We start from the raw sequence: 13,652 nt of genomic DNA, 5'->3' as shown, positions 1-13,652 counted from the left end.
GATGCGCATCCTATGGTGTGATAGCTCATTGGAAAGGTCTCAAAATTCTCTAAATCTTTCTCTTTGGTCTCAGGGCATTTCAGTGAATGGAATTCTATCTATGAGGAAAAAGGTCATTTTCTAGTAACATGACCACTTTAAAATAAGAAATTATAACATTTTCACTACACAACACCACTTGGAGACACTTAGGGTTTGATTTGCAATTGAGAGGGGGTTATAAGGAGATGGAAGCTTCATTCTAAGATCATCTTTTGCATATTGAAAAACTTGTTTTTGTGAATTGGCTCTGAGAGAGCAATTCTTCATCTGGGACACAAACCCCAGGTTCTGGATTGGCTGGGACGTAGCCCTCAGCAGTTATTGGCATTGGATTCTTCAGACAGTGTGTGTTGCTATCAAGGATAGAGTACACCATTCTTTATTGTGGATTCAGGTTGTAGATTTATAGTTTCAGCGTTACAGATTGATTCTTTCCGCTGGGACGTGATTCCTTGCAGTCTTACGGCTGCCATTTGCGGCAGTTTGGCATCATTGTTGGATGTAAGCTCCTTGGAACTGCATTGGATTTATTATTTGGCTTTATAAATTAGAAATCTGCCTGGTTCGATTTATAGCAATTCTGATTTGGCTCTATGTTCTTATTTATTTTCAGTCTCCTCTCATGTTTATTGTTCATTATTCATTACTACTGTGAAAACTATCAAAAAACACAAAACAAAAACAAAACCTTCTGCAACTTCTGTCTATTCTCAAAGACCATCAAAGAAATCACAGGAAAATATAGTTTATTAATTTAAAAACTACAGTAGATCAGCAACGGCATCTATCAGGGATCTTTCACCAACAATATCAATACTAGAACCATAGTATACATGGTTCTTGATACCTCAGCATGGTTAAATATCATAGCTATGCCTAAAAAGATAACAAGATGTCATGTCTCACATTCAACTTGCACATCACCGGCATTCCATCTTTTACCCTTCTAAAAGACATGAACCAGCTACTTCCAGACCATTTTAAACATTCAAACAGAAATAGAAGACAGTTTAAAGCATGCTGCAACATACAAAACAATCCTGCGAATTAGAATGTACAAACTGCACTATAACTTGTAAATATTATTCATATCCATACATCTTACTAATATTTTTAGAGGAGACGTGGAATTAAAACATACAGAACAAAAGTACCATATATGCTTTTTCTTCAATAATTCAGATATTGACTATGTATATAGTTATATGCTCTTATTTGTATGTCATACAAATGCATGAGAAACACACAGGTACAATAGCACAAGAGGGTCACCAGTGAAGGACAAATCGAGGTAAAAAGAGATCCCATTGCATAAACAATACAATCCACTTTACTCAACTGCTCCAGTACCGATTCATTGACGATAGGGAACACCTACAATTACAACAAAATTAGCTATTTAGAACTGTAGAAAAGAAAGATCCTCCATATGCCTGGAGCATGGCAGCAATAAATAATTACCATAAAATATATATTCTTGCAAAGCACCAAAAATGAAAAAGTTAAGCTTAGCAAATCCATTCACCTTATCTCTTTTAGTGAATCCATAACATTAAGAAAAACAAAAATGTTGCAATAAAAAACACGCCAAAGATAAATACTTTCTTAATCTGTAAAACATAATTTTATGTAGATTAAAGTCAAATAGAATGTCATTTTGTCTATGTATGATCCACTACCACTTTGCCTTTTTTTTTTTTTTTGTTTTGCACTCTTTCTCTTAAGTTTGGATTTCAGACATTATAACAAACAATTTTGCATGCTTCAATTGTCTTCAGAGTCTCAGGTCTATGTCGTGTTGCTTGCAAAGTGCTCAAATACTTTAACATTTAGAAACAAACAAGAGATGTGTACTGTTTTGAAATAGGGTAAAGGTATGATTCTTAATAATTAAATTGACACTGTAAGAGTGTAAGAACCCCCACTGGTTCTAGCTGGAATTTAATCACCAATCATACAGACAATACTTAGGTATTTAGGCAAACACCTGTATGCATTTAATACTCAAAATATGTCCTTTGCTCTCAGCTGTAATTTTGTTGAACACTTTGCTAGCTTCCTGTAACGGTCTATTCCCTGGCCTGGAATTAACAGCTGTTTGTCGAATATTTAATGTTTCAATGGTATTCACATCCAGAATTACAACCATTCTTTTAAAGATTTACAGCAATACAAATTTGCATAGCAAAGATTACAAGAAAGAAACTGGAGCTTACAGTTTATGACTGACATTTGTTAATGACAGATACTTGGCTGCTCGCCACAACCTTAGTCCATACCCACATCCATATACAACTCGAGCAATAAGAGATGGCAAATGATTCTACTGTTCCAGGCATACTCTATAATCTATTACCAACCACTGACAGTAAATTTTGAAAGACGATACTATCACACTAAGATTTGGATGCCTTCAGAATATGCACAGGTTACAGCAGAGCATATACACTTCAGTCACAAGCCAGTCTCCATCGAATGTTTGTGACCTAGTTGTGAAGATGAACCTCTTTTTCTGTATTGTGACTTGCAATTTCAAAGTTACCACATGCTTTACAAGTTACAACCCACTTATATGAACTGCTTCAGAGAGATTAGTTGCTGAAAATGTCCAAATATATATTCAGACTCCTCATGAAGAAATACATGTACTGTTGCTAAACAGATTTGTCATTGCAAGTGTTTCTTCAAAAATGACCCTATTTGCCCTGTGGACAGTGAGAATCATGTCAACAATTGGATAGACTGCAACTCGATTACTATTGGATTGCAATCTTCCTCCACATTTGAGAGGGCAAGCTCCCTCATATGATAAGGTTATTTGTAATTTTCTTTCTACTTTTAACCTGAAAGTACATAAAGGAGAGAACACGAAACTAAGAAAGAAAACAACAGAAACCTCAAAAGTACACATGAATTTGACATTTCAAGTGAACAAAAAATTGCAAGGTGGGTTTGGGCAAATAATGTAATAATGACAAAAAAATGGATAGTAGACCCTGACATACAAAAAGATACACTATCCTAGTACATTCACATCAAGATACCACGAAATGAATGCCTTTCATCATATCAATTACATAGATTAGAAAGATTATAGGATTCCACCATTATGTAAGAGATTACCAACTCATCATACAAACAGTAAGCAATAATAATGATCGAACACATTCAAGACATATGACTAAATGCGTTCTTAATTGTTTCTTTAAATCACACAACTTCAAAGATGGGTATGTACTTATTGCAAATCCAAAACTTCCTCTTGGAAATTCTTCATGGTTTCCCTAATCTCCCCCTCCTTTACATTACAAATTACCTTGTATTTATAAGTTTTCATGAATAACAAGCTTTCTAGGGTTAATAACTGGCTTTAATTTACATGTTTTGGAGAGATTAATAAAGCTCACAAATTCGCAGAAAAACAGTAAACTAATTAACCTTTGACAAAGGTCACTTTTAACAAATAACACAAAGAATCAAGGATTTTCCCACCTAATTGCAACCAAGGAAATGATAATGTTGTCCTCAACGTCTCTAAATAAATCTTTTGACTAGTAGTTCATCTCTACGGAATTGAAACATTCACATCAAAGTCTATTTAATATGAAGCTATCGCCATCTTTATTGGGTTATTTTCCTTGATTGCGCTCAACAATTTTTTTTTCCAAATCCCACATGAAAAGTTAACCTGGAAACTACTTCTATAACATTTATCTAGGAAGGAGAGTATGGCACCCATTCTACATTCGTACATAAATTTGCATGGAAGGAGAGTATGGCCTGAAATTTGCACCCTACTAAACTCACAGAAATGAACTGGAAATTTCAGTCAACATTGAATCACTCATAGATGGCTTTTCCTATTGAGTTGAGTGAATCTTCGGCTTATGGGTCAGCTCCTTATAATAATCACCTAAGTTTAGAATATTGAGACAAACTAGACGTGATAGGAAAAGGGGAAAAGGATGCAGAAAGAAAACCTTAAAAATCTGAACCTAGCTAATAGGTGATACACCAAAAAACTTATTAATATTAAACATATAACTGATAACAAATAGTAAGACCCTTCTTGTAGACAAACACTTCAATCCTATATGGGTTTGCATAAATGTTTCATAATAAGGTCCTAATAATGAGAGTCAAGGAAAATAAAGACATTCACATAACTATCTCAAATAAAGACGCGAATTATAACCTACAAACAAAGCACACCCTACAACTAGGTGAGAAATGAGACAAAAAACAAGGAATCCTAAGATTCACTTCCTACATTATGAATCAAAAGTTCACACAAAGGAATAGACAGAAAGAAGGTTTACTTTCAGAAAGGTTCCTATCAAAATATATATTCAAATCCGGAATGATTTACAGAAAAGATGTCAAAAAATACGCTCGACACTAGAAAATATGCCACAAAATGTCTTCTGTACATAATCAGAATTGTCAAATAAACAAGAGTCCAAAGGACTAAGTACAAACACCTTGCGGTCAAATCCATTGAAAAAGCCTCCAAAATAGGAGTCAGTACTTATCAAAAATAACGACAAACTGCCTCATAAACTCCACTAAGACATTATAAAACCTATGAGTCATGCTAAACTGCCCCAAAAATGCTCCAACTGGCCATAAAGACCTCCAAATCTGCATAAGCAAAGTCAAATTCGACCCAAACCAACTCCTAGAATTACTCTAACTCCAAAACAATTCTACCACTTGGCAAAACATAACTCACTCACCTCTTCATTAGGACTTTATCAAACAAAAAGATCCCTTCCCTTCGAAATAATCTCTGTGTCATTAAGGATGAGTCATACGATCTTCTTACCTCTAGATTGAAAATATTAATATTAATTTTGCATTGAAAATTTAATATTACTTAATTGACTTACAAATTATGAATACAAGGAATACTAATTACAATAAAACAATGCAAAACCAATATAATAAAATATACATTAAAACTCCAAAGTCTTACTTGATCAGCTAAACATATATTGTCGATATCATAGTTCGCATAATCGGTGATTTGCCACTAATCGCCGAGTTTTTTACTTAGGCGAGTTTTTGGCAAATTTAATCAGAGTAAAAACTCGCTATTTTTTTAATTTAATCGTTGAGTAATCGGCGAGTTTTCGAAAATGACTCAGCCATGTTAGAAGACAGTAGGATTAAGGGAAAAAATGATATCATTTTGTTTACCAGTTAATTTTCTGCATTGGGGGGCATTTATATATATCTAAACTCTGCTTGTTTCTTTTGTGTTCTCTTTAATCAACTCATTAAATGTATTTAGTTAAATTTTAGCGGTTTTTTTAGGTTCCTCAATTTCCCCAAGTTTTTAATAAAAATTGGCTGATAGTATCACAAGGCAAATTCAAAAAGGTATAACTCCACTTGGCCAAGAGAAGGCAACATGGCAACACACACTCCAAGTATCTTTGCAACCCTAAAACAAAAATACCATCACATTTGCCATTTTCGCATTTTAGAAATGCTAAGAAGAAAAATTGAGCAGCTGCTTCAAGGGTATCATGTTGCCTTTACCTTGCCGCCAGGTATGAGCTTCCTCTCTGTTTGGGCTTCTACATCTGGCTTCAAACTATTACTCTGCATTTTCTCCATTTTCTTATGCCGTTTTGCTAACTCTGAGCCTGATGCTGTCATTGATGAGATTTCCTCATAAATTGTGACAGGAAAAATTCACTCTTATTACCTGGGTTTGCCGCCAATAGGGATCGTGTGCTTGATATATGAGCAAATGAAGGTAACAACATTGCTCCCCTGGTTAAAATGTTTGCACTTTTGGTTGTTTCTCTTATTTTTGTTCTCATTTGTACTGTTGTTATTACCTGTCTTTTGTGTGACTGAATATATTGATGTCATTTACCTATCATTTTCTGTTGTATATTATATGGCAGCTGCTGGAGGATGTCGCCATTTTTTTTGAGCCTTTTTTTAGGCCGCAACTGGGTTTTTGCTTTGTAACATCTCTGCTATGTTTGGAGAATTGCTGGTGAGTTTCTTTGCAGAACTGATTTTACTTCCTATCTTTTCTTCTGCAGAATATGCTAATGAAGGTCATCGTATTTGCTTCTTTTCCATGCATTTCCCTACGGCTGGAGTTCATAGTTTTCCGGTAGATTCCAAAATCTTTCATGGGTGTCTCTGTATATTTACTTTGACAAGAAGGGTTCTTTTACTTCTTGTTTTTCTGATGATTTTCTGAGCACATCTACACATACTGATGACACCATGGATAAGTTTTGGTAAAATTTCATTTGGATACCATTGCTAAACGTTTTACAAGTACCATTTACTTGCTACCACTGAGAGTTTTATCTTTCCAGACATCAAATTTTCCATACAAATAGCCAAAAAGGGCACCTTCTAATATATAACATTTCCAGATCTCTCGTCTTATTTTCCTTGCTGTAAAACCCATGAGGGATTTTTACTGTTATCTTTTCCTTTTTAACACATGAGTTTTGCATATTTTACTAAATTAAACAGTTGCAGCAATTTCAAATCTCAAACTGGGTATTCTATGGGCATGTTTTCCTTTATTCGATTCTTGATTTTGTCTAGATCTGCAGCTGGGCTTATGTCTTCTTTTAATCTTGGCATTCATTCTTGTTTATTTTCTGGGAACACCTGTTTAGCACACACATTGCATACAAACTTTACGGCATAAGCCCAGTTTCTCTGCCTCAAATGGTGTTTGTTACAATTGCTGGATGATCATTACTGTAGATGCCTTTTCTTTATTCAGGATAGCTATGGATTCTCCAGCTGAATACTTTAGCATTCAACTGTAGATGCTGTGCTATGGCTTCTCATTCTTGTTTCTGCTAGTTGGTTGTTGAGATGATAACACATCTTCACAACACATAACTCTATCACACATTTTCATTCAAGTGAACTGATACATGTTCTCACATGAATATATCTCAGTCCTGTCACTAGTTTAGTGCTTTCATTTCCAGAATTATCTAATAATAATGAATGTATTTCCCTCAAATTTGTGCAATATGATGCTGTTTGAAGCTGGCTTTTTCCCACATTTTTGTCTTTTCTGCACTTTTGTAATTGCTATATTGTTCTGAAATGACACCTTTATTACAAAGGTTTAAGTAACAAAGTGTTGATAATATCTTCATCAATACCATTTCTGCATCTGTGCATTGCTTCTTGCTACTGCATCATACTGATTATAGAATGTGATTTCCTTCACCCCTGAATGCATGTATTCCTTGCCTGCTATCTTCATGCATGTCTTGCTCACTGTAATGATCACTCATATGCATATTTCAAATTTAGGTTTTAATTATATATGTTCAATAAACTCCTTGTTTTTCAATATTCAATTTTTTCCATGTATCCCTTATTGATGTAAAATGTTTCCTTATATACTATACTATATGAAAAGATGTCTTTTTGTTAACTTTAATTATTATATATTAATATTACTATGTTTTTAATGTTTATTAAAATTCAATTTATTATTTATATATAATTATATATAATTCAATTTTATATTTCAATTATTAATAATAATGTTTTATTAGTTTATTTAATACTTAATTATCATTTAATTCATTTATATTAAATAATATTGTTATTATTATAATATAATATAATGTGTGATATTATATTATAATCTTATAATTATATTATTATTTATATTAATCATTCATTTTATATTTCATTATATAAATCTTATTTTAACGGGTGTATCACAATCACTCTGCTTTGTAGTGTACCATGTTATGTTATTTCTGCATACTATATCTTGTCACATACTGTAACTTGTCACTTGTTAAAAGGAAAACCACTGAGTAAAAAGGTTTCAAGTAACTCTTCTCGTACTTCTGATATATGCATGTGATTTATGATCTAATGTTGATATATCTCTCCTTCTTTATGCAAATGTACAAGATGGTGATAGGATAAGATATGTATGTATAAGAGGTACTGGCATTGCTTAGATCTTTGGATCTAACTCATTTTTGTTTCTTCTGCAGAGCACAACTAAAGTTTTGGATGTGTGGCACAGAGCAACTGATACTAAGAAGCAAACGAGAGGACACACAACCAGTTATTCACCACAGGCAATGACTGGTTACCCATGACATTTACATACCTATTCTTTTCTTTTCTTCCATGTTCATTACATTTGTATAGAATAGGTAATATCTTAGTAGTAGAGTAGAGAGGCTACTCTTACAGCCCTTTTTGTGAGAGGTGCATGCACACTCAGTCATGTTGGCTGCATTTTATCAAATGTATATATCAGTTGTACTCATCTTTTGATAATTAACACAAGAGGACATTTCAGCTTCATTTTCACTTTTGCAATAGAAAAGATTTGCAAATAGAATATCTGATTGCAAACATGAAACATGCACTTTTTGTGACCAGTTAAATGTCTGCCTGCTAGACATTTGACCAGTTGCCTTTGACCTCCATTGGGCATCAAAGTCTGAAAATTATGCATTCCTATGACCTAAACCTGATATGACACGACTCCTAAAGTTGATGGTTAGGTTTTGAATGCACATGAATGATTCTAATGAGACCTAAAATGCTTGATGGGCTGATTGATATGCATAGCCAGACTTAAGTAAAAACTTTAGGAGTTGAAAAGTTTTCATAGTTGTGTACATTAGTTATACAAGTATGAATGCATGGGTTGGGTGAATGCATCTGGTTGGTTGACCCACGTATATGCATATGGGTGGGGTAGATGTAATGTCCCTTGTCCGGAGAAAGAGGACTGCGATGGATACAAGACCGTACGTCAAACTTTTTGTGAATATGGAGGGATATATGAACTGTGGCATACGTATTCAGTACGGTGGTTGGTAGTGGAAGATCAAATATGAAGTATGGAGGGAATGGAAATGTATGGAATAAGAAATGCGGAATATGGAAGTGTATGGAGGAGTACGGAGAGGGGTAGTACGAATGACAGGTGGAGGGTGGTAGTACGACCGATGGAGGGAGGAGTACTAATAGAGGGAAGGAGGAGGACAAATGGAGGGAGAGGTACGGAGGGAGGTGGATGGAGTACGTAGGGTATTGTACAGAAATTGGAAAGAGCATAGAAACTCATGCAAATAATATTAGAACACAACTCAATCAAATAAATGTCAAACATGAATAGATATTGAATACCAATATTCTCCAATTAATACTCACCGACAAAGACGATGCTCTAATTTGCCAGATCTAAGCGAAGTATTACAGGCAACGGAATAGGGTGAGGGTTGAATCCCAGCGAAACCAGAAAGCCAAGTAGAGAAGATCTTTCACTTCCGAAATGGCAAACAATAGAGAACTCCACTAGGAATTCACACTACAAAGAAAAGAACCTCAAATCACATGCCTAAAACAACCTACAAGAAGGCCTTATAAAGGGCTTCAAGGAAGCTTCCCAAAAGATTACAAAAATGTCGATACGCCAACAAGTACTAAACAAAAATAAAGAGTGGGCCTAAGAGATTAAAAAAATTGATTTTTGGGGACATAACAAAATATCATTATTTAATAATATTGGGGACATTACAAATCCTCGTCGCCCAAACATTGCTTTTCCTCAAGCAATCCGCAAACTCCAGGATCCCACACTGTGTGCGGACGCAAATCGCTATGTTTGTTGAAAACTACACACTTCTTCAGGATCACATATGCATAATTGAATTCAATTGAGATGAGTAGACCACCACCCTGGCTTCATTGCACCACTCTAATATAAACATTTCTATATCCAAATCCACCAAGATCCCCAAGGAGCCCATCATTAAACACATTGATGGCCAAATCCAAAAGCTTCATGGAATTATGCAGACCAACCTCTTGTGAAATCCTATAACTCAAATATATCTTACTACTTCCATGAGGATGGTCATGTACCAGCGCAGATACAATGCCTTCAATGGATGCATTGCACTCCAACCCAATTGACACTGCCACAGTACCCATACCAATCAATGTTGGCACCATACCCGATGAAATTTCCACTATGCCAATTTCAATGATGTCAAGCAACACTTCCATCATACCCATACCAGTCGACAACATGCCAATCAACATTACATCGAGTGACATTGACATCGAACTTGTGTTAGTCGATACTACCATGCCAAATAATACTTCCATTATACCAGTCAATGCTTCCACTATATTGGTTGATACTACCATCATACCAACTGACATTGCCACCATACCAATTGAAACTTCTACCATCGCAAATAACACTTCATATTGGTTGGTGTTGCCATGTTGTCAATTGGCACTGCCACCCTCTGGGCACTATGCCAATCGACACTTCCACTGTACCAGTCAGCATTTCCAACGTACCAATGAACAGAAAGTGTTTGTAATCACCAAGATCCAAAGAAGCCAATCATAAACTATACCAATTTCCAAATCCACAGCCTTCATGATATCATTAGTCTCTATGGGAACCTCACAGCTCATGTGGATCCTATTAATTTTATGAAGAATCCATTTACACGGAAAAATTGAAGTCATGCACAACTTAGGCACAGCTGAAGGACAAACTTCATATTCAACCAACTGTGGTTGCCCTTGCAAGGAATCATCAATAGCATCTCCATACAATTGAACAACTATTCGTCAAGCTTGCTCATACAAAGGATCATTGATAAGGCACGAATTTTCCAGTTAATCCACAAGTGTTCATTCAATGAATTTATTGCACGCATTTTCTTCACCCTTTTTGTCATCTTCAAGTTTCAGGTCCTGTCCACATATAAGTATAACAACAAATTCTTGCAAATCCTAATGTGACTCCCTATTTCCCACATCACTCTGACTCCCATAACCAACATCCTTGGCCATGTGCAACTTAGATGTCAATTTTTCTTCACAATGCTTGAATACGTTATTGATCAATTAACATGTTGCAATAGAAGGAACACATTCAAGATTAGGAATGACCCATAACATAGATATGATCGGTTGGGGTATTTCATCCATCTCTTAAATGCATGAAACATAAGTTTCTCCGTAGTAACTGAAACCCTGGTACCATAACACTCCTTGATTGTGACCAAGAAGTGATGAAACATATCTTGGATCAAGTCTCGCAACTCTAGATCTAAGAGAAGATTACCGACTTGGACATTTGCGCAATTCTCCAATATTGTAAATCTCTTACCAAATGGATCTCTGTTGAAGTCATCAAGGCTTGAAAGCTATCAACAATCAAGTGCAATATTTCTATCATTGTGTTATCATCGTACAGTGCGTAAGGAGCCAAAATTCTCAAGATCTCACTGAGACATGTTGTAACTCCCAACCTTATTTCCTTCTCATGGTGTCTCAAAAGTTTGGGTTGACTTAAGGCATCCTTAAACAAAGAAAGGATTCTTTGTATAAGTCTTCAAGGTAATTAGTCCACCTTAGACAAAAAACTTCTGATATATCTAATGAAAGATCAACACCCTTGCTAAGCTCTTTGCCAATCTTTTTTAGTGCCTTTATCCACCACTCTCCATTGTTGTTGGGCGCCATAGTGAGATCCTAATCCCAAAATCTCTCAATCATCTCAAAAAGTTGGCAAGATCACTAGCTCTAATACCACTGCAATGTCCCTTGTCCAGACAAAGAGGAGTGTGATGGATAGAAGACCATACATCAAACCTTTTGTGAATACGGAGGGATATATGAAATGTGGCGTACATATCCTGTATGGTGGTTGGTAGTGAAAGATCAAAAATGAAGTACGGAGGGGATGGAAATGTATGGAATATGAAATGCAAAATATGGAAGATCGAAAATGGTAGTGTATGGAGTACGGAGGGGCGTTGTATGAATGATGGATGGAGCAAGGAGTACAAATGGAGGGAGGTAGTACAGTTGATGGAGGGAGGAGTACAGATGGAGGGAGGAGTATGAATGGAGGGAGTTGTACAGATGGAGGACTACGAATGCAAGGAGAGGTACGGAGGATGTGTATGGAGTACATCGGGTATTGTACAAAAACTGGAAAGAGCATACAAACCCATATGCAAAAAATATTAGAACAAAACTCCATCAAATAAATGCCAAGCATGAATAGATATTGATTACCGAGATTCTCCAATTAATACTCACAAACTAAGATGGTGCTTCAATTTGTCAGATCCAAGCTAAGTATTACAGGCAATGGAATAGGGTGAGGATTGAATCCCATTGAAATCAAAAAGCCAAGTAGGGAAGATCTTTCACTTCCGAAATAGCGAACAATAGAGAACTCTAACAAGAATTTGCAGTACAAAGAAAATAATCCCAAATCGCATGCCTAAAACAACCTACAAGAAGGCCTTACAAACGGCTTCGGAAAGGTTTCTCGAAAGATTACAAAAATGCCGATAGGTCGACAAGTACTAAAAATAAATAAAGTGTGGGCCCAAGACATTAAAAAGATTGATTTTTGGCCACATAATAAAATACTATTATTTAATAATATTGGGCACATTACAGTAGACAGCAAGATGATAAAAATAGACTTTTGAACTTAACATTAGCTCCATAAACCAGTCATATGTGTATCTATGCATGCACCAAGTATATGCATTCAGATAGCAACTGCACTAGTATGTGATTGAATGATGTGGGCAACTATGAAAATGAGACTTGACTGAACTGAACCAGCAACTTAAAACAACAACTAGACCTAAGGAAAACATGAAAACTACCTAGAAAAAAAAACAAAGAAATGTGCTTAAACAACACTTAGGGAAAACCTAAACTAATATGCAAATGCATTTATTGAAGAAAGCATGAAACCTAACCTAATATACACAAGACAGGACTAATAGATCATACCTCAAAACAACGCTTGAGTTGTATCCCATTCACAAGGATAGATAGTACATTTCTTTCCACTGTTATCAGTTGATATGCATTATGCGCCTTGCAATCTAAAATCACAAATGGTCCACTCCACATATGATCAAACTTGTAATGATGACTAGGTCTACTTTTTAGTACATCCCACCTTAAAACCAAGTCCCCTTCCTTGAAAAGATTTGAGGTCGCTTTCTTGTCAAATAATGGATTTGTTTGCAGCTGATGATATTCCAATTGCTGCATAGCCTTATTTATGGCTTCTTCTAACTCCATCAATTGAGAATACCTGACTCCCATAGGTTCTCCTTCTTCAAATAACATCAGTTGGCTTAACATATCTATTGTAGGTAATTCTGTAGAAATAGGTTATTGTGCTTCTTTACCATAAACCTAGCACATAGGGAGAACTTCCAATAGCTTGCTTAGATATTATCCGATTAACCCACAATGCAGTCTTCAACTTAGAATGCGTCTCCCTTTGATTTCCTGCAATGTTCGCTTGATTTTCTTGATCAGATTCTTATTTGTAGATTTTCCCAACCCATTACCCTAGGGGTAATAATTAGAAGAAGTATTCAACTATATCCCATTTTTAAAAGCCTAATCAACAACTCTTAAACTAACAAATGCCAATGCATTATTAGAGATGAAGGAATCAGGTACACCAAACATAGTCACAATATCTTCATAAAAGTTTAGAACAACAGGTCCATTAGCATCCTTCAAAGCAATTGCCTCTATCCACCTTGTGA

At 35.4% G+C, this 13,652-nt stretch overlaps 1 protein-coding gene across 4 annotated transcripts in view; it reads right to left on the bottom strand.

The window, feature by feature from the left end:
* The window catches only part of MEE18 (maternal effect embryo arrest 18), a 366,229-nt gene that overhangs the window by 144,742 nt on the left and 207,835 nt on the right, over nt 1–13,652 (bottom strand). For all 4 annotated transcript variants that reach the window (XM_089800288.1, XM_089800291.1, XM_089800290.1 and 1 more), the window contains one exon: nt 1,315–1,416. In XM_089800288.1, coding sequence (XP_089656414.1) covers nt 1,315–1,416 — 102 coding nt within the window. The remainder of the gene's footprint in view (nt 1–1,314; nt 1,417–13,652) is intronic.

Source organism: Cupressus sempervirens, chromosome 9 (assembly GCF_028749045.1).
Source record: "Cupressus sempervirens isolate cs-2001-9-10 chromosome 9, ASM2874904v1, whole genome shotgun sequence".
Classification (NCBI taxonomy): Eukaryota; Viridiplantae; Streptophyta; class Pinopsida; order Cupressales; family Cupressaceae; genus Cupressus; species Cupressus sempervirens.
Note: the sequence above shows the minus strand (reverse complement) of the source record. Positions and strands in the feature narration are given on the sequence as shown.